The following is a 22,813-nucleotide window of genomic DNA, read 5'->3' on the forward strand; positions in this document are numbered from 1 at the left end:
GCCTGATCAACCAGCTGTGTGTGCTCTGGGCACAAGCAAGAGGCAGCACTTCACAGCAGAGCTCGTCCCAAAGCATCCTTCCTACCTTAGGCTCTTTGCCCCAAGGGACTGCACAGCCTAGGTGACACAAGTCAGTGCTTAATGCTCACATATCCACTGCTTACCTCCAGTGCTTTGCTTCCTAGACAGAAGAGCACTCATTGATTTCAGTTCACAACACAAAGCTTTCCAAGTTTTTCCTCCCCAGTTACAATTTTAGCAATTAGCCATAACTAAATCAACATCCTGTGCTTCTGTTACAAGCCCTTGCTTGCACAAGCTGTTCACACAAATGCCTTAAACATGACCATATAAGAAATTTAAATGAGTATATGTTGTGTATTTCCCCCTGTGCTAAGCAATGCCACAGAGGTTAAACTGCTTTATTGATAATGACTAAAAAGTCAGATGGATGAGAACGTGGGAGGGTTCCCCCTTCTGCCACAAATGGCACGTTCCTCCAGTAATTTTGGATGGCACAGTTCATTCATATTAAAAAGAGAACGCAATTACTTAGTGACCACCTCTGTACTTACAACGTATGCATAGTGTGTATAAAACTGCCACCACGGGAAATTCTCTGATGAGGTTACACAGGGAGCTTAAAAAAAGAGCAACTGCAAACACTAGATGTACTAACAGAACATATCCGGGAGGACACACAGGATCCAGGGTTTGGTTTTGAATAAAACACTCAACTGCAATACAGCTCAAGATTTCCAAAGAAAACTGCTTTCTTCTCTTCAAGAATTCCCAGGAAAACAGACAAAGAGAGAAAAAGCTGCGAAGAGAGATCAAAACACATTCCCTGAAGCTGTGCAGGACCTGAGGTTGCTACCACTAACTCAGATAGCTAGACAGCTACTATACTGCTAAGCATCGTTCATCTCTCTTGACCAGTGACAATGGAAAACTGAGCAAGAAAACTCCAAGCTGATGCAGAAATAACTACAGTCCTCCACAAGCAATAACTTATAAAAATATAGTGCATGCTCCCTTGATTACAAGCACATGGAATGTCAATAAACTTATGAAAGCATGTTCTGGAATGCCAGCCCAGCTCCCCCACTCCCACAGACAGAACTTTCCTACCCCACTGGAGCTCTTCAAGCTCAGTCTGAGAATTCAGGCCATCCCATTCCAGGCTGCAGTTCGTCCTTTGTGTGTGTATATATCCCGCATATAAAAACAGTGCTGCAACTGCAGCCACTGCACATATACGATGCTGAATTTAGGCTTGGTGCATCTGAATCCTCTCCTACCCATTCTTCAGCCTCTCCAAAAGAAGACCTCTCAAATAATAACATCAAATGCCAGAAAACAGAAAAGATGTAGGAAAAAAGTTATGAAAGCAAGCAAAATCAAAAGCGTTCAAACTAAAAGTGAGGCTTCCTTCCTTCTGCAGTTTATACCTCTGCATGCAATTATTGCAATTTAAACTCTCAAGTGAATATAATTTCCTTAGATATCTTCAGAACACAGGAGACCGAGAGTAATTCATGAGAACCAGACGTATGCCCCACCTGTTTTCCATGTCTGGAGTTTCCTTTTTTCTACAGACGGCTAAGTTCTGAAAACAACGTCTGAAGTTATTTTTATTGTAACTGTACCTCCTCTTCTCTTGCCACGATCTGTGATTTTAGTAGAGTAAAACAAAGCAATAATCTCATGTTCAAAAAGGGGAAGTTCCTTGGAGCATTCTGTTTGTCTATAATAAGAAGCAGTGATCATTGGGAGGTGTTCTGGAAAGCTGTTTGCTTAATAACCATTGAAATAAGGTGTTTTTTATAGATAGCTAAGCAGCCTGGGAGACAACCAGCAGAACTGATGGAGTGCATCAGAGGACACTTGTCACCATCTCTGTGCTTTCCATGTCCTCTATTGCACACTCTAGAAGGGAATTAAGCACCGCAGTCCAGTAGCAGAAATATAAGCAAAAGTTGAAGGCCCCATAAAAATAAAAAGCAAAGACTTCTCCTTTCTATTCAGCTGTATAATTCTCTCTTCTAGACAGGATTCTTTTGGTGAGAATAATCACGCTCAGGTCTCAAGAATAATTACCAGAGGAGAACAGATGAAAGTAGAACCTCAGCCAAGAAGCTTGACTGCCAGGTATGCCCTGTCTGCACTTCCAAGCAGCCTCTGCCTGAACTATTTTTTCCTCTAAGGAATAATGTTGGTTTCACATGCTGCACTACAAAAGCGTAACCAGATTGTTCTATATTTCAACGGTATTTTAGCAAGAGAGAAAAAACCCTTTCTTAGACTTTGACTGAAATCCTAATACGCAGAAAGGAAATACAAACACCTCTAGATCATCAACTAAATACTTACCACCATATTGTAGGCATCAGGAACTTCAATTTCAAACTGAAATTTTCCACCTTGGTAATAGCCCTCATCTAGCAAAGAAAAAGAACCACAAATATTAAAATAGTTAACTTAGAGAAAATAACCGATGCTGTGTTACATAAATCATCTGTCATTACTGAGATTCAAATCACAGCCTCAGGTCTCAAATACCCCCACACCAAAGCACTGGCTGCCTCCTGCTTCAAAAAAGAACAAGCTGGTTACACACCTTGCTGCTAATGCATGCTAAATCCTTCTTTAACCACACCACCCTCTGACTTGCACCAGCAATTACTATCACAGCAGGAATAACGGTGTGCCAAGAGCATGCCTCAGAGTGTACTACAACAAAAAAGCAAGTCAACTCTTTTGACTGACAGTTATCTTACAACGCGTGATGCATCAGTTAGGAAAATCTTCCTGCTTCTCTGTCAACCTGAGGTCCAATACCGAATTATGAGAAGTGCTAAATTGTAAAACATGAAATCTGAACGTATCTAGTTGCATGTAACGAGAGACAGTAGATAACAGGCTGTAATTCCTGAAATAGCTGTGCTTGGATGCTGAAATGCTTGCAAGCAATCTGATACATGTCTGTCTGGCATTGCAACTACAGAGTTCTCTCATTATTCTTGTTCTCTGCATCACATCACGCAGCCATAGCAAAGAACCAGGACAGCTTGGTTACCCTCGTATGCAAAACATTGCAAAGGAAAGTTTGGCAAAGCAATCCGTGGCTCAGAGAAAGATGAAAAAGAGATGTTTCTTAGTATCTGTCTAGCTTCCAAAAAGCTTCTAAGCTCTTTTATTACACATCATCAAAATCCCATTGGGATAACACGGTCCCTTCTGGACCCGCCCCCTTCCCACATTTAGTGCTACCAGAGTATGGAAACAGAGCATGGCTGATCTTTCCCATCCCATATAGATTTATGGTTGCCTCCATTCTGGAGGTTTCCAGCACCCAACCCACCCAAACCTTTGGCCATCCCATAGACACTCCACAGAACTGTCAGTAGAAATCTCACACTTTAATAACCTGCTGAGTACACATTTTTCAAACAAATCCTTCATTTCCAATTCAATTTTGAAGTGCATTTCATTTATTAAGCAGACCTCTCAGGCATGCTGCTGCGCTTTATCAGCACATAAATACACAAGCATTGGTTTTTGTGGGGAAAAAAAACAAAAAATACTCCAGTAAAGCATTTACATTTTGCTTTCAAATGCACTGGAGATAAAAATCAGTAAAGCAAAAGGCTTCTGAAGGATCATATATATAAAGGTGAGTAACACCAATATCCTTTGGATGAAACTGCTCCCTGTCAGATTTGCCAGATGCTCAAAGCAGGATGTTGTTTCAAGAAAGAGCCATTACAAAAATGGTTCAATGCTTCACCTGGAGCTCAAACAGCACAGCCACCACTGCGCAGCCCTGCAGGATGTGGCTGACTGCGCTTCATCCACCACTCAACACACTGCAATAGCTATGTAACCAAGTTGCAGGAATCCTCGCTGTTTCCAAGCACGATGTCACTCCTTGTAAAAATCACGGTTGGAAGAAATAAGTGCACAGGCCCTTCACTGAGCAGAGCAAAACAAACAATACCAATCTCTCACAGTATTCTCCCGAGGAAACTGGCTGCCCGTGGCCTAGACAGGTGTACCCTTCTTTGGGTAAGGAACTGGCTGGAGGGTTGTGCCCAGAGGGTAGTGGTTAATGGAGTTAAGTCCGGCTGGTGACCCGTTAGAAGTGGTATCCCTCAGGGCTGGTTCTAGGACCCATCTTGTTTAACATCTTCATTGATGACCTGGATGAAGGAATTGAGTGCAAGCTAAGTAAGTTTGCAGATGACACCAAGTTGGGAGGTGGTGTTGATCTCCCTGAGGGTAGGGAGGCCCTCCAGAGGGATCTGGATAGGCTGAATCGCTGGGCTGAGGTTAATGGGATGAAGTTCAACAAGGCCAAGTGTCAGGTCCTGCAGCGCTATAGGCTTGGAACTTAGTGGCTGGATGACTGTGAAGAGGAAATGGATCTGGGGGTGCTGGTTGATGCTCGGCTGAACATGAGCTGACAGTGTGCCCAGGAGGCCAAGAAGGCCAACAGCCTGTATAAGAAATTGCGTGGCCAGCAGTATCCCTCTGTACTCAGCTGTGGTGAGTCCGCATCTCAAGTACTGTGTTCAGTTTTGGGCTCCTCATTACAAGAAAGACATTGAGGCCCTGGAACATGTCCAGAGAAAGGCAATGAAACTGGTGAGGGGTCTGGAGCACAAGTCTTATGAGGAGCGGCTCAGGGAGCTGGGATTATTTAGCTTGAAGAAGAGGAAGCTCAGGGGAGAACTCATTGCTCTTTACAACTTCCTGAAGGGAGGTTGTGATGAGGAGGGGCTTGGCCTCTTCTGCCAGGCAACAAACAGGACCCGAGGAAATGGCCACAATTTGTATCAGATGAGGTTTATACTGGACATAAGAAGCAATTTCTTTTCTCAGAGAGTGGTCAGGCATTGGAATATCCTGCCCAGGGAGGTGGTGGAGTCGCTGTCCCTGGCAGTGTTCAAGAAGCATCGGGACAGGGAGCTAGCAGATATGGTTTAGTGGTTTTTCTGTAGGTATGGGAAAGGAAGGACGGTTGGACTAGATGATCTTATAGGTCCTTTCCAACCTTGTGATTCTATGATCACTTCAGTGCATGTTACAATACTAACCATGCAGATCAGACTTCCATCAGCTTCTTCAGTGCTCTTCAGTTCACATGCACTTATCAAGCTATCACTTCTCAACATAACTCATTTGATCTGGACAAGGGGATTGATGCACACAGTAAGTTTGCAAATGCCCCAAAGTCACATTAAAGTCTTGATCAGCCTGAGGGTAGGGAGGTCCTGCAGAGGGATCTGGATAGGTGAGACCAAGGGGATGAGGTTCAACAAGATCAAATGCCAGGCTTTGGTCACAACAACCCCATGTAATGCTATGGATGTGGGGCAGAGAGGTTGGAAAGCTGCGCAGAGGAAAACAACCTGGGGGTGATGATCTATATGACCTTAGAGGTCTTTTCCAGCTTTAGCTTCTCATGGAAGCATAGAATGGTTATCACATGCAATGTGAAATCTGCACAGGAAGAAATAAGGCTGTTGCAAGGCAAAGGAGAAACAGCACCTCCGTGAAGGCTGCTCACAAAGCCCAGCAGCAGAAAGGTATTTCTCATTACCTTAATTTCAATAGTTCCCAGATTCTGCGGCCTTGGAGCGTAGCACGCAGCAGCCCTTCATGTTCCACTTCTACTAATGCAAAATAGGTATGTCTACATGTGTCTTATGTCAAAGAACATCCTTCGATCTAATCAATCTTCACTGTAATCTAATTCTCAAAAATAAAACCCCAAACAAACTCAAAAACAGCTCCAGGGAAGGACAGCTTGCCAGAAGGATCTCAGGGTGCTGCCAGCTGAACAGCAAGAGAAAAGCTATGCTCTGCATCTCCGCACACTGAAAACACCAGGCACAGCCTCCATCCACAGGAACATTTAGGTTGGTACTCAATTAAAAGCATGGGCAGCAAGACTGCTGTGATACTGCTCAAAAAACGCACAGGGATAGGGGGGAAAAGAAAGCTGAAAAGCTGTTCTTCACTTTCTCTACCTCTTTACCATCAGGCAGACACAGCTCAGGGCAGCTCCACACCCACTTCTTCCAAGCTCAAGATCAGTAGAAACCTAACAGTAAGAAATCTGGCAAAAGTGGCAGGAGAGCTGTACGGGAAGACCTCAAATGGAAGAAATGCTATGAAAAGTAAAAAAGGGGTCTGACCACTTGAGAGAAATCCAGTAATGCTGTCACAGCATGAAGGGATGAAATGAGGAAGGCTTAAGCCCACTGGGAAGGGAGGTCAAGAACAACAAGAAAAACTTCTTTAAGTATGTCAGCAGCAAAGGGAAGGCTAGGGAAAAATGTAGGCCTGTCTGGTAATGGAGGACAGTGAGAAGGCAGAGCTGCTGAATGTTTGCCCAGCAACAAAACAAGGGACAACGGGTACTAACTAGAAAATAGGAAGTTCCCTATGAATGAGGAAAAATTTCTTTGAGGGTGACAGAGCACTGGAACATGCTGCCCAAGGGGGTGGTGGAGTTCCTTTCTCTGGAGATATTCAAAACCCACCGGGATGCTTTCCTACTGTAACCTACTGTAGGGAATCTTCTTTAGCAGGAGGTTAGACTAAATGACAGCCCAAGGTCCCTTCCAACACCTACAGTTATGTTCCCTTCTCTGCACCCATACAGACTCAAAGCCCCTCGATCATTCAGCCATTTAACAGTGCTGGAAAGAACTAAAGTCCTGGCAAAGCTAATAGCAAGCAAAGCACTGTAAATGAAAGAGCCAATTAAAATAGCTTTAGCTCATAACTTGTCCATTTACAGGAGATTTTTCCAAGAAAGGAATATGTCTGAGCTCCAGTTTGTGTCTCCTACTTCAAATTATATCTTCAGGCTACATTAACATTCCTCCTACTCCAGTCTCAAGTTTCTTTACTAACAACCTAATACTAATCTGTATTTGTGAGGTGTTTTGATGGTGAAACGCACAGCGACGGTACAAAATTATTTTACATTTAAAAGAAAACATAAAATAATTAGGACAAGCCACAAAGGATGTGCATTTGATAGCAGCTCCTTGAATCATAAGCATTGAAATGCTCAGCCATGCTCGCTGACATTTGTCATTTTATGGTATGCAAAGCAGAAAACAGGCATTTTATTAATTCCCTGAAGAATGTGACTAAAATAATCATGTTAACCCTAGCCTACACAACTGTCTGGGAAACAACATTCATTAACTCTTTGCGTTCCTCTAGTTTTTGACACGTATAAGCCACCTAAACTCACCTTTCCCCTCTGCCCAGGTCATTGCTGTGTTTCACTTTCAGCTTCAAATACCAGTGCAGAGGCAGGACTCCGTGCTGCAAATATCCACCTCCTTATTTTCCCAAGCATTTGATCCAACAAGGTACAGATACCGAAATAGGAACAGAGGCAAGTGGTGCCACAAGCACATTTTTTCAACCACAGAAAATACTGGTTGATAAGAAACAAGGTAAAAGCAGTTCCAGACAGCAGCATCTGCCTCAGGAGCAAGCAGTTTATCCTTCGTGGCTGTAAAATCTGTGTTACTCTTTATCTCATGCATGCTGCTATACATACTCTCATTGTGCACTGCCATAGCATAAAGGAATCAGAACTTCTTAAGCACAAGTCAAAATAATGATTTCTATATGAGCAGGTGAAGTGATTTGGTTGTGCGGTGCTAGAAACACTTTGAGGCAAGATGAGGAAGAACAGCCCTTCTCCCTGTCCACGTTCATGCAACACTGTTTAGGTGCTACAAAAAAGGGTTGTCTCCAATCTAGAATGTTACCCATTTGAGCCAGAAACACTTGGAGCCAACAACTCTGCTGCCTCTGTGTTATCTCACAGAAAACTAAGCTTTGGCATAATCCAAAGGTAATCAGAAAACAGCAGCGATTTCCTTGGTATGCGTTGTGTCCTGCACTGAGAGAGCTGTGCCACGCTGTCGCTGATCACAAGGCTCTGTACCTGAATTATGCACAGCTGAAAATAGATGTTTACTTTGGGCAGGCTACAACTGCAGCCACTTCAGCTGTGCAGCTATATTTGGAGCAACAAAATGTTCATTAAGATCATCTCATTCCCGAGAACATTTCAGCAACAAAGCTAGCACAAAAGCCAAGCACTGCATTCAGCAATTGTCTTCCAACTACCACAGCTTGCACAGCAGTTAACAGACCAAAAAGCCTTGTGTACTCGGATGCCTTAGAATTAGTACAAAGAAGCTATCTGTTGCTTTCACATTGAAGACATTCCTGATTTGCGCTGTGATGACCTTGTGAAATCATCTCATTTCCTGAACATAATAAGCAAGTATCATTTAAACCGAAGGACGACTTGTTACAAACAGGCTACACTCACCAATTAAACGCAAATACATCTCCCGCATTGAATGAGACGTTCCTAAGTTCAGTAACAGCACTTACGTTGCTTTTTTCTTTTTGTTAGTATACTGACAAGGAAAATCGGACCCATTTTTCCGTACCCAAAAGGAGTCACGTGAATGAACTCGTTAGCAAAGACCACCCAAGATTCCTACAGCCAAGGAAGTGCCGCTCGGTTCGAGCTGGTGAAAAAGCAGCAGCGACACCTAGCGGGCATTTCCTATCAAGACACCCACTGCCAAAAATACACCTTTAACCCTAACTGTAAAGCACTTCTTGCATAGATAACATGTCTCAAAGGCTGTCATTCGGCATGCAAACCCTTATCAATAAATATCTACAGGAAATCTACGCCGATAAGAATTTGCTGTCAAAAGAGAGCCTGGTCACAGAACTTCTAAATCAAACATTTCAGTGCTCTGCACATGTCAGTGTCCTCATTTGAACTGCTGTACAGTCTCAAAGATGACTTGCAATAAAAGCGTTCCTGACATTTAAACAGACGATCTTCCATGCAAATCCATCCAGAACAGATGAATTCTCAAACCAATTTCGATGCCACTTTTGTTGACCAACAAGCCAGCAGTGTACTTAAGTCATATTAAAGGACTTAACTTCCCCATATTCGAATTTTTAAAGACCAGACTCCCACTTGTAAAGCACCTTCAGATATGCATAGATTTGACGTTTCCCAGCAGTGTTACAACACCTACCTTTTCACTTCTACAGAATCAATCAGGATACGTAAATAGTAATAAATCTGCAGTTGAACACAGCTGTAATACATTAATTTCTCTACACATAGTCCAAACATTTCTTTTCTTCTGCAAATATATGACTTGAATTAGATTCAGTAAAATGTTACCAATCAAAATGAGGCAACATGACTTGAACACTTGCTGAACATGCTGTATTTTGATAGCATACTTATTGCAACGTTGTACTCAAAATCCCCCCCAATTTCCCCACTGCCCCCATGAAAGCATCACTGCAATACAGCTAGTCTATCTTTGACTACAAACTTTGTGGTCCTTGAATTGTGTTCCCACTACAGCAACACATACAGAAGCAAAAGCAATAGGTTTAGGAAATTACCTGGGATTACAGTTAGCTGGAAGTAATGAAGCTTGTTTGGGTCAGGAAAATTCACTTTGCACGTACCTGTTAAGCAAAAGAACAATTTGCATCAGATAGCCGTTTGTCCACTGTTGAGAAAACATATATCTCATCTTCCACGTCATCTGAATTAACACCCTGATTAATCCCTAAGTTCCAGTTCAGTGATTTCCCATACTTTCTAAGTGTCTCCTCTCCATATAGTGATAGGTTACCCGCAGTAACTCAGTTTCTTTGAGCTGGGAAGGAGAAGTTGCTTTCCTTTCAGTAAATCATGTTGTCTCACACTCAAAGGACAAAGGAATAGGTCCTCTATATGGATGCTAGCTATAAGCTGAGAAGGCAGCATAAAGAATCAGCAGCCTTTCCTTAGAAATTCTCTAATGGGAACACACACACCTTTAACATTTATAATACACAGCAGTTTCCAAGAAGTCCTGCCACCACAGCTCTATGGTAGAAAAGATTTATACCTGCAAGGTGCAATCAGAACCATGCTTTACCGACAGCCTCACCCAAAAGAAAAGTGAAGCTGCAGCTCAGCTGTCACATTGAACAAAGCTGTTTCTCAGCCCAGCTGAATGCCATAACCAGCCTATTTTATTCCATCCAAGAACAAGTTTGAAACCCATAATAGGCTGCCCTTCAAAAATGAGCTCCAAGTAAATTACCTTTACAGGCTTTTGCATAAAAGAGAGAGAGAAGGAAGAGTCAACACTTCATTAGTGAACTGTATTACAGAAATTTTACATTAAAAAGACAATTAAAAAACTAACGCTGTATTGGCAACATGCACTTAACTCTTTTTTTTCCTCCCTACCAAGGCTTCACAATCAGGAATTGCTTCAGTGTGGGGAACTGACCACTCCAGAGAGTGCAATTGCAATTGAAGCTGCTACACAACTCATAAATTAGCAGATGACCAGAAATCAAAGAGATACTGCATGCTTATGCATCATTAAAGATTGCCTCAAAATGCTTATGTACAACTACTACACATCTCTGTCCTGTTTAAGTTCTACGTGCAGCAATTACACCTATTAAGAGTGAAGGTAATGAAGCAGCATCGAAAAGCAAATGTGATGATTTTATTCTCAAACTAGATGAAATTAAGGACAACGATAAGAAGGAAGAACAAGAGTAAGAAGAAAAGGAAAGACCCATCTGTGAGGTTGTGCTGTTATGAAAGCAGTCAGTTCAGCAGATGCAGATCCACAGCATAACAGCCCTTTGTTTGCCTCTGATGACACAAACTAAGTTGCCTTCGCTTGTACAAAGCTGGCTTTTTTTGATTATGGCAGAGACAAGCTGTCAAGCTGGCACTAGAAGCTGTGTACAACCATGCATACATTATGATCCATATAATGCAGCCTTTAGCTTCTGAATCCATCCAAGCTGGATGTACTTTTCTCCCTCGACTCAGAAGCTACACAGCATCAAAAATACATAGACCCCATTTGCCTATAAAAATACCTACAGCTGCACAAACACTCCAATAATGCATTCACACTGTACGAGCTACAAACCCCGATATACATTTCTCAACGTTATCCCATTTTAATCCATTTCACATTCATTATCCTACAGAAGAGACTAAGCAGAAAAGTTGAACAAAAACTGCTATGAAAAAATCTCTATAATTGTCTTTTAGGAAGAAAAGCATCCAGAAAGGAAGTGATAATGCTTTACATTATCCCTTTTAGCTGCTTCTACTCTGTTTTTCTTCCCCACTATTCCTCCCATCAGACAGCCTGCACGCTGAGAAGCCTGATTTTTGAGATCTGACAGCAGATGTGGATTTAGAGGCATTAGCAAACAGAAGAGGCTCAGGAGAAGCAGCAGAGGTCTAACCTGGAGGGAAAAAAAATGGCCGAAGCTTCCCTCAGATGGAGAAGACTAGACACGTTACGGGTTACCTGTCAGCATAATCAAAGAGAACATTCACCACTTCTCTCTGAAAGATAAGCATAAGTGCAAGGCACACTCACCCTTATATGAATGCACAGCACGGCAGCAGTAGCCTGTATGCATGCCCTCAGACTGCAGCAAGCAGCTCACACCTCTTTCCCTGCAGGGGAAGCATCTTAGATTACTCCAAAATATGAACATGGATGGCTGGAGGTTATGTAGAGCAAGTGACAGGCTCTGGAACTGTCTCCAAGTGGGCTGTGTGATAACTCTGAAGCAGAGATGGCAGAGTGCTGCTGTTCTGGTCAAAAATTGAGGAGAAAGAGCTCAGCAACAACTCAGCTAGGCCACTAACACTCACCCTTAGCAACAATCACAGAACTGCAGGAGCCCTTTATAAAATGACTTGGTGTTTTTTCTCTGTTACAGAACTAACTGTCTGAAGCTAAGGATCAGAAAACATGTATTTGATTTTTAACTATATATTCTCAGCTCACAGAAGCAATAAGCCATTTACCCTGTGCCCTTCAAAACCTATCTTAAAGCATCCACAAACCATTTCAGCATAACATTTGACGATACTGAGCTTGGAGGATACTGGCTGACACATCAGAAGGCTGTTCAGCCTTCAACAAGACCTGAACAGACTGGAGAGCTGGGCATAGAGGAACCTGATGAGGTTCAGCAAGAGCAAATGTAGAGTCTCACAGCTGAGGAGGAATAACCGCATGCAGCAGTGCAGGTTCGGGTCTGACCGGCTGGAGAGGAGCTCTGCAGAAAAGGCCCTGGTAGTCAGCAGGTTGGTTATGAGCCAGCATTGTGTCCTTGTGGCCAAGACAGCCAACGATGTCCCATGCTGCATTAGAAAGAGTGCAGCCAGAAAGCTGAGGGAGGTTCTCCTTTCCCTTTACCCTGCCCAGATGTGAAGCCACATCTGGAGCGCTGGGCCCAGTTCTGGGCTCTCCAGTTCAAGACAGAGAGGGATCCCTTAGAAAGAGCCCAGTGGAGGGAGACAAAGATGATTAATGGTCTGGAGCAATCTCCTATAAAAGGAAAAGTTGAGCAACCTGGTACTGTTCAGTGTGGAAAAGAGAAGACTGAGAGAGGGATCTCATCACTGTTTACAAACATCTGAAGCACAGGAGTCAAGTCAATGGGGGCAGACTCTTTTTGGTGGCAGACTCTTTTTGGTGGCAAGCAGCAACAGAACAAGAGACGATGGGCAGGAACCAGAAGAGAGGAAGTTCCATACAAACATAAGGAAGAACCTTTTTACTGTTGGACTAGCAGAGCACTGGAACAGGATGCCAAGAGAGGTTGTGGATTCTCCTCCTGCTTGAAGGAACCCGTTTTAGCAGGGGGGAATTAAACTCGGGGATCTCTAGGCGTCCCTTCCAACCCCTATAATGCTGACATAACAATGCAAGTAGGATTCCAGGGCTAAAGGCACATTATATTGGCTTTTTTTGTTGTTGTTTTTTAAGGAATATGTATATATGTGTGTATATATATATATATATATATATATATGTAAATAAGTATTCTTATTTTTGTTAATACATCTACTATTTAAGAAGCACCCTAGGCTAGAGCTTGCATGTGAAATGAAAAAGCACCAGGCTTATGTGTTTTCTGAGACCTGAGCTATTTGCTTTGCAATGAGCATTTCCTGGTTTTGAAATAAGGTGAGACCAGAGAAAAAACAGGAGCAAGGTTAAGAGGTGTGCTCTTCAGCTCCAGTCAGCTTTGGGTGTTCTGTGAGAAGGAAGTTCCCACTCTATCAGCAACCAGGTTGTGTAACATAACCAATTGATGCTGCTTGCAAAGGACACTAGCAAGGATCCATGTTTCTGCAACACCTTAGAGTGGGCAAAGTAAGCCTGCTCAACCCTAGGGCAGCAAAGTTTGGCACAGCTTGGCCCACAGTTAACACATCATTAGCATTCATACCTCGATCAAAATAATCACATCAGCAACCCTATTTCCCCTTAAAATGTATGCCATTAAATGCTGTACTTACAAGGTAAATTAGCTTCAAGTTCTGCAACCTCTGTTGAAAAAAAAAAAACAAAAACATACCATTACTTATGCAAGCATAAAACCATTCTTGAAGCCCAAATTGGCAGATCTAATTTAAACCATGCAGTAAATCAAATTTCACTTAAAATATAATTAAGTCTCACGGAAGATTTACCTTGAAATTTCTCTTTTAGCCACACAATTCATTACTGAAAATACTAATTTGCCCTGCAGACAAAGCGTTCCCTACTGCAATGAGAGGACTCAGCTCTGCCAAGAGAGAAACACCAAGCTTCTGAGACACAGAGCACTACCACTGCAAAGGGTGGCATCATCCTAACCGCCAAACTCATAAGGCTCTAAAATACAGAAGGCCAAAACACAGGAGCAGATCAACCTCAAGAAGCAGGGTGCAACCTTCAACGGAGAAAACAAGCACAAGAGGCTCACTGACTGTTAGAAGTTTCCCCTGGAGAACCATTCCCTATGGATATGCACTCCAATTGAAAAATAAATTCAGATTTCTTTTTATTCACTTTGACATCCCATGCAAATAAACTCAAGGTCATTCATTTGAGAAAAAAAAGAAAGAAAGTATTGCTATTTAGTTGTGTAGCATTTAGAAAAGCTTATTTCTAACCCCCTGTCACACTACCCTCTCTGAAAGGCCCACTAGCTCCCCAGAGCTCTTCCTGTATCCATGCTTACCAAACCTCTGCAGCAAGCACAATGCTTTGTGCATTTCTTCAAGGTTCTCTGGGGAACACACCTGGTACAGGCAGCCCAGACTGTGACTAGCACCCCACCATCCAGCCTGATGTCCAGGAAAACTTAATCAGGTACAGGAACACACCTAAATCAAGTATACTTGCAGCATCCTGCTCTCAAACTCAGTAAGCACTTGCCAGAAGCAATACACACAGCTGGACCTGAACTGGCTCTCATCCCTGACATAGACAAGTTGAAGCTTCAGCAATGAAGACTGTCACTGCACGGAGTTACTTGTGTGCACCACTCCAATACCAGTGGGGTGGTTTAGTTTAGTGGTTCCAGATACTACACTGAAAGGGCAAAAAGGCAGGGACTGAACATAAACCTACCATAGGCTTTGGACAAACTGAATGCACACTGGTGATGTCTCTCAGCAACAGCTCCCAGAACTTTATGGAAGCTATGCTATACGAGTAACCAGAGCTATTTATAAATGATTTCACAAACAGTAATTCTCCCTTGTCATGGCAATTCTCAGGACAGAAATAGGAACACACATTCCTGACAAGCGTATAGGCGTATGGTTTATGATAGAGGCATATGAATGTTACATTCAGTAACACAAACCATAATCGAGACGTTCTGCTTTCTTCCCCCAGCTCAACAAGGCAGGATATAAGGTGGTTTGTTTACTACACTTGCCACAGTGTCAGGCCACACGCTTCCCACTGCAGCACAAGTGCACAGAATAGAAGGGGTATTTCCTTAACTGAAACAAACATTCTCACCCACAGCAACATATCCTTCTCCCTGCTTTCCTTCAGGATTGTGCAAATACACTCATATCCTCATTGGATAACACTAATCTTACGTAATACTTTGGCTCACACATTATTTCAGCACTGCGAAGCTTTGAGCATCCTGCAGGAGCAGGTTATGTGGCCACTACCCTCAACTTAATGAAGCTACCTCTTAGAGATGAATTTAAAGTTCTTTTAACGTAAAAAATGGTGTGTCCACATTATCAATCTCAAAGCATGGCACACCTTGACACATCAGCCTCTTCCCAGCACAAACCTCATACACTGCAAGCAGCTAAAAATCATACCTACATTATAACATCTTCCCTATTTCAAAGCTGCACCAGTGAGGCCACTGGTCTACACTTACCAATGGCTGTGGTCACAACCACCTAGCCCATAGACAAAATGCCACTCATCTATATTCCAGTCTGTGCACACAACACATGGACTGCAGGGTTACCAGTGTAACAAATGTATCCAACTGTATCCAATTGTATCCAAACATATCTAATTGTAGCCAAATGTATCATTTAAGGAGATCCTATAAGGCATTCCTGGATTGGACTCCCTATGGTCACAAATACGGCTGTCTTCACTCCCAGATAAAAACAAAACACAACTGAAAAATCCCACAATAAAACAACACTGTCTGGGTGATGCCTCTAATAAAACTGGCCAAGACATTTGCCTGCAGAATCTGTCAGACCATTGCCAGCTTTCCATGGGTTGGGAATAGGAAAGCATCACTCCTGCACACCATCACCTTTGAGCAAACAGCCTCCATACCTTGGTTTATACATCATCACCAGCTTCCATACCTTGGTTTATACATCATCACCAGGGCTAGGTGGGATTTAAGATAAGGTGCCAAAAACATCCTCAGCTAACCTTCCAACATAGCCCATCATTATGTATTCACTGTTCTGAAGTCCAACGTACACACCAACTAACTGCTCTACTCCTGCCGTCTCGCAAGTTGATGCCTAATTTAAGACCAAAAACATAGAGGTATGTTATGGAAACTAACACTATTAAGAGGTACAACTGAAGCTGTTCAGATCTCAGCATAACTGCTGGGGTAAACAAGGACAGCATATGCTGGGCCCTTTCTTATTTCCCCCTCCACCAGAATTTCTTTTCTTTTTTGTAGGGCAGCATGCAGTTGGAATAATGCAAGAATAGTTGTAAATAGATCACCGGAGGTTATCCATGGGAAAACTCATCAACTCCGAGGCCTTCAGTCAAGATGGAAAATGTTGAGGCTTGCCACCAAAACTCCACACAGGAGCAATCTCCAGAAAAAGACACTGCCTTAGTGGTGCTCAGCCCTTAAATGAAATCCAGGAGAGGTGAAGTTAAGCTCCACCCCTTCCAGGAGCACAGCTGAAGTACCTTCCCCTGTGCTCCCACAGCTGACCCGGCACTTGCCTCAGATGGTTTAATCAGAGGTTCAGGCTATGATTAACAATTTCCCATACAAGCAGTATTTCCAATTCACAGTTGCCAAGAGATCAAGTTTAGCCTTTCACCCGTACTACAATCTTTGTGTTTGATACCTCCAGCTTATACTGAACATTTGCAATGAGTTCTCCTTACCGCTGCTCTTACAGGCTCCCCACAGCCTGGTTTCCAATCCTGCACAGCCCTGTAAAGTTGTGCATGCAAAGAGCTGTTCCATACAACAACACAGCAAAAGGCACCTGCACTGGTCTAGATGCAAGCACTCACACCTTCAGCAGGCAGTCCCTTGCTCCCAAACTCCTCCCTGCAGACCTAGACAACATAACCTGAAAATACCAGCACCATAATAGATGATATTCCCACAAAGGCTTTGCCACACTAGCTACTAAATTTCCCACTCACTCCCAGCACAGTTACACCGAACTGATCTACTTCTGCCATCAGTTCCCATTTCTGTCCAGAAACCATTCAAACCAGACTGACAGCTGCTCTTACAACTCTTCTGGAGGGCCACGTGATACAGCTTTCACACACAATCAGGCCATGATGTAACACTCACGCTCGTCAGAGGATGCTGCCAGTGACCTGCTCTTAATATCTGTCAGTTTGGCACTCAGCTCATTCAATACTTAGCCTGTGCTGGTTTTATAATGGTAGTAGCAATTACAGTTTCGGTAATGATTTCCTATAGCTTACACTCCTTGCTTCCCCTGCAATAGAATAAAGATGCACGGGGTTTTAGTCGTAAAAGTGAAAAACGCAAATGCTCTCAGGGTACAAGAGAATTTTCTACATCACTTCAGGTACAATTTCTGGTACAGCATGAAGTTTATTCATATTATACTGCTATTTTCTCTGAAGTCCACACTTGTAGGCTAATGAAAATTACATAAGATATGCATATAGCATTTTAGTTATGTAGCTTATTTTGACTGAAGAGCCTTTTTCACTTGTCTGAGGCCCTTCCCCCTTCAGAATTGGAGCTAAGTGAAGACTTCCAAACTGGCAGTCTCAAGCAAGCTCTTTTTTTTTGCATTAGGGTTTAAAGTGAAATGAAACTCTCCGTCCTTATGGAAATGTAACTGACAGAAAACTGTGAACATAATGCTCTTACTGTCTACCTGAGGCACTTCCCACTGCACTGAAGCCTTAGAAACTGCAGGGAAACTGTGCTCCAGTGTATAGCCCTCCATCAGAATTTACCCTAATTAAAAAAAGCCACATGTAAAGTAATAGCTCAGTAACACCACTCAAATAGTTCAGAGCAACTTCAGAACACATACACAAGCCCTGAAGACAGGAATATTTTGTTAGACTCATACGAATTCTAACCTTAACGGCTTACACACCAACAGCGATATGCTCACATTGGATCCTTTTTAGCAGAAACATCAACCTAAGGCAGCATATTCCTGTCTACCAGATCAAGTTGCACAGCTCAAGTACTGAAGCACTCAGTACCAGAAGAAGTAAATCAGACTTCAAGCCCACTGTAATTGCAAAGCACCAGCACGTAAGGATTTTTATTTAAGAGATCAACTGAGCTACAGAAAAGAGCTGCCCTCAATTTCAGTATAAAACAGTATAATTTTACAGCCACACAAACTACCTCATTTGCCCTGAACGGCCACAAAGCAAGAGGTTTTTTCCTCACACCTGCAGACACAGATATAACAACCTAAAGTAGCCTTCCTGAGACAGTGCTACAAAGATGAAGGGCCTATTTCTCCATTCTCTACTTCTAATACATCACCCAGTGACTTTAAGTATGAGAAAAAATTTACAATACATATTTTGTTTCCTTTTTAAAACTTTTAAGTTCACTGGTTTTATCTTTACCATTAATAACACGAACACTGATGTTACTTTTAGGACTTACTTTTACAGGCAGCTACAGTTTTTTCTCCATTTTCTCCATTTGACATTTGGCAACACTCTTCTCCCCAAACTGGAAAGGTATGGATTTGATGGGTAGACTGATGGACAAGGAGCTGGCTGTGAGAGTGTACCCAGACAGTAGCGATCAATGGCTCGGTGTCCAGATGGAGATCAGTAACAAGTAGTGTCCCCCTAAGACCAGTACAAGCTCCACTGCTGTTTAAAATCTTCACCACTGACATCAACAGTGGGATTGGGTGCACCCTCAGCACGTTTGCAGTGACATCAAGCTGTTTGCTGTGGTCGACACACCCAAGGGATGGGATGCCACCCAGAGAGACCTTGACAGAAGCACTATGCTAAGGAAGATTTATTGAACTTCATGAGATTTAAGTGCAATGCCTTGCACTTGGGTCATGGCAACCCCCCACTCTCAGCACAAGCTGGAGGATGCAGTTGGACATGAGCCAACACTGTACCCTCACAGCCCAAAGCCAGCCATACCGTGGGCTGCATCAAAAGCAGTGCAGCCACCAGGGTGAAGGAGAGGATCTGCCCTTCTGTGCTAGGAGCACTGCATCCAGATGTGGTGTTCTCAGTACAGGACAGATACAGACCTCTTAGAGCACATCCAGACAAGGGCCACAAAAATGATCCAAAGAATGGAACACCTCCCTGCAGGGAGAGGCTGAGAGAGCTGGGGCTGTTCAGCATGGAGAAGAGAAGGCTCCAGGAAGACCTGAGAGCAGTGCTTCAGTACCAAGGGCTGCAAGAAGGAAGGGGACAGACTCTTTAGCAGGGTCTGATGTGACAGGATAAGGGGAAATGGTTTCAGACTAACAGTGGGGAGATTTAGATTGGATATAAGGAAGAAGTCGTTATTGTGCTTTTTGGTGGGGTTTCTTTTGTTTGTTATATTTGTTTGTTATATATTTTTACAGAAAGCGTGGTGAGACTTTCAGTTTGCCCAGAAAGGTGGTAGAAGCCACCCTTAAGACACATAGCATCAGGCTGGATGGGGCTCTGAGCACCTGATGATGGAGCCCGTTGGCGTCCCTGTTCATTGTAGGGGGGACTGGACTAGATGGATCCCTTCCAATCCAATGATTCTACAGTTCTATGATAAACTCCACGTATAAATCATGAAGTCAGCCACAAGCAATTTCAAACCCACTTCTGGAAAGCATTCTATAAAACATTTAGTATTGTATCAGTGCCAACAGGTCTAAACTAAGTACAAACCACAAAATTTAAACGCAAGTTCCATTCACCTTTAACAAGTAATTTATCTCGAACAGACACCCTCCGAGTGGAATCAGAAGCCGGATTGGATGCACGGGGTCCTCTGACACCATCATCCCGCTTCAACTTGCTTGCCAGAGTGAGCATTACTGCTGTCTTCAGTCTAGAACACAGATATGAGAACAAAGTCAATTACCAATACTCAAAGCACTACGGAAGGGGAAGTACACAAATAGGATATAGTTAGACCCACATTACACAGCTCTGGCCATATTCTTAGCAGTCAAGGAAAACAGACAACTTGACTGCAGTTAAAGGCAAGGATTATTAAGGACAGCGTTTGAAGAACAAGAGTTTGTTTCAGACCGAAATACTGATAGAGCTGCAATCTGTCAGGTGAGGAGGAAGTTCAGTTTTTGCTGGCAAAAGGTCAGACTTTCATCACTGTTTACAGCCTTATCTCACTGCACCATCTAACACAGCGTACTGCTGTCTGACATCACAACTCAAAAAGAATCGCAGCAAGAATCCCAACGCCATATCCCCAGCCAGACAACCTGTTCCTACCATCCTCATCTATATCTCCCATGACAGCACTCAGAACTGCTTTTGGCAGCCAAACAAGAGAGGAAAGGGGAGGGGAGGGGCTCCTGGAACTACTCTGCAGCACTGGGAAGTGTGTTGAGTCAGACAGCAGCGCACAGCAAAGGGAACAGATTTAAACTGCTCAACAGTGACACAATGCACTCTTCACAGCACAGCCACAAAGTTACACGTGGACAGCTGGTAACAGAAATAGAGAGATTTTTGCTATGTCAGTCCTCCACAGTCACTCATGCAACATCAGCTTTCCACCAGTTGAGATACTCACGGTGCAAACGGCCAAGATGAAGCTAAGCACAACATAATACGACAAGACTAGAAACAAGACTTTTATGTCAGCTCCAGCTCTATGTATCTTGTTGCTTCTTTTTCTCTAAGCATGCCTTGAAATCAGCAAGTCAACAGCAACAGCACTTGCTTTGCTGATTTTGTTCGTTCCGGCCACAAAGAAATCAGGTGGGAGAAAAAGCTTCCCTGGCCTGTCAGTGTGCTTGGCATACCTGCAAAAACAGCCTGACTGCTCTTCAGGCTTGTGAGAAAGCTGGGGGATTTATAACAAAGCATGTCAGCACCAAAGCATCAGCACAGGGGAGAGGTGAAATCAAACTACTGTGACACTTGGATATTCAAGGTAGAGGGCTAGAATCAGAAGAGCTTTAAGATCCCTTCCAACTTAAGCTATTCTGTGATTCTGAGTCGAGAAGAATATAACAGATAACTGAGTAATGAGGTTTAGAAGAGAGGGAAAATGTGTTTCACAATAGTACCCAACAGCACAACTCCCTGATAAGATACAAAAGAAGGTCATATTCTCTGAGGCTGACAGGTTTGTGTCTTACATTTCAGATCCAGGCTGAAACAGTAAAATCTGGGGTAAACGTAAATCCTGTTTTCCCATCTGAAACAGACTCAGTTGCAGGGTTTTTTTCCCCCTTTCATGCTGTCCCAGAGAAGGAAATGAATAAGCGGATAAAAGAGCCTGTTTTTCCACAAAGAAAGGCAACAGCTGGTTGTAACGAAAAGGAGAAAAAAAGGGAAGAGTCAGGAAAATAGTGACAGGGGCTGCTAAGAGCAAAACAACAACGAAAACAGAGAAGAAAAACCCGTGAGCTGCAGGCAGCCCCCCTAATGGGTGTCACGTCCAAACGGAACCAGTGTCAGTGGGCATTAAGCACCTCGCTGCCTTCGCAAACCTGCGCCCTAGAAAGGCGAGCAGCACGGGGAGGGGACGAGCCTCAGCGCTGCCCCCCCCTTCCGCTGACGGAGCCCATGGAGGGGGTAGGTCTGCAGCGGGCAGGGGCTGCACGAGCTCCCCGCAGGCCCGTACTACCGGGCCTCTCGCCCCTTAGGCGGGGGCAGGCAGACCCAGGCGGAGTCCCGAGGCCTAGTAGGCCGGCACCATACGGGGAGAAGCGGGAGCGACTGAACCCAAACCCAGAGGCGTGTGGGACGGCCCGCACCTACCTGAGCGCGGCGTCAGGGCCCGGCTCCCGCGGCCAACACCATCCCGGGGCTGGCCCGGGGCAGGGGCGGCGGCGCGACTCCTCCTCCGCCCTCAGCCGCCCGCCCGCCGCGACGGAAGTAGGCGGGGATGGAGGCGGGGCCTGCGGGCGGCCCCTCCCCTCCACCAGCTCCAAGGACTCTTCCGGCTCCCGCCGTCGTCTCGCGAGAGTTGGGGCTGCGAGAGCATCCCGTTGGCTGTGGTCGCTTTGGGCGCTGTGCTATTACCGTTGTAACCCATTGCTGCACCAGGGCAGGGGAAGCTGAGAGCTGTGTGAAATCACGAGTACATTTAATAACAGAAAGCAGATGAGTGGGATATGCTGAGTCTACACTAATCTCACCTTTTGAAGCCACTTCCAACACAGACACCATCACGTATAACTGGAGTTTTTCCATCCCATGGCACGCAATGCAAAAGGGAAACAAAACTTAAGCAATTAGTGAGGCATCCAGGTTACAAGACTTTATAAAGCAAACGTGCAAACCAGACCCAAAGTTCAGCGAGTAGCAATAAAACACCAGCTCCTAAACCTTCACAGAACAGCATTGCTCCCCTTCTGAACAAACAAGCAGCAGGATTTAGCTTAATGCAATCTATTTCACCCAACATAGAACTGCATCTCAAAGGCTTCGAACTGTCCCAGCTCTTTCATGAGCTTTTTGTAGGAGATTGGATTGGCTGAAAAGCAGTTCTTTGCTTTTAATTCCTACTTACTGTGTCCTTAGGTGAAAAGATGGTAACTGAAAAGGCAGCGGTGTGCTCTTGCAGCTTGGAAGGCCAACAGCATCCTGGCTTGCATCAAGGGTAGCAGCATGGCAGGGCACAGGACTGTCCCCCTCTACTCTGCCCCATCTGTGTCCAGCTTGTCACCCCAGCACACTTCTTGAGCGTGTCCTGGTCTCTCTGGATGGCATCCCTTCCTTCAGTTTTGTCAACTGCACCACTCAGCTTAGTTTCATCAGCAAACTTGCTGAGTATACACTCGATCCCACTGTCTAGGTCACTGAAAAAGGATGTTAAAGAGCACTGATCACAGGATGAATGAACCCTTGAGGGACACAACTCATAATGGGGGCCCTCTACCTGGACACAGAGCCACTGACAACAGTCCTCTGGCTACAACCATCCAACCAATTCCTTACCCGTCTAATAGTTCAGCTTTCAAATC

At 44.0% G+C, this 22,813-nt stretch overlaps 1 protein-coding gene across 2 annotated transcripts in view; it reads right to left on the reverse strand.

The window, feature by feature from the left end:
• Nucleotides 1-21,737, reverse strand: part of UBE2F (ubiquitin conjugating enzyme E2 F (putative)) — a 60,723-nt gene extending 38,986 nt beyond the window's left edge. The window contains exons 1-5 of one of the 2 annotated variants that reach the window (XM_072341624.1): nt 21,606-21,737; nt 19,568-19,701; nt 13,445-13,474; nt 9,496-9,561; nt 2,374-2,441 (exon numbers count right to left, since the gene is read on the reverse strand). In XM_072341624.1, the coding sequence (XP_072197725.1) occupies nt 2,374-2,441; nt 9,496-9,561; nt 13,445-13,474; nt 19,568-19,685 (282 nt within the window). In that variant the 5' untranslated portion in view covers nt 19,686-19,701; nt 21,606-21,737. Of the gene's footprint in view, nt 1-2,373; nt 2,442-9,495; nt 9,562-11,504; nt 11,585-13,444; nt 13,475-19,567; nt 19,702-21,605 lie in introns of those variants that run through there. The other variant, XM_072341625.1, reaches the window with a different exon arrangement.
• Between the last annotated feature and the right edge of the window lie 1,076 nt (nt 21,738-22,813).

The sequence above is a fragment of the Excalfactoria chinensis genome, chromosome 7, assembly GCF_039878825.1.
Source record: "Excalfactoria chinensis isolate bCotChi1 chromosome 7, bCotChi1.hap2, whole genome shotgun sequence".
In the NCBI taxonomy this organism is placed as follows: Eukaryota; Metazoa; Chordata; class Aves; order Galliformes; family Phasianidae; genus Excalfactoria; species Excalfactoria chinensis.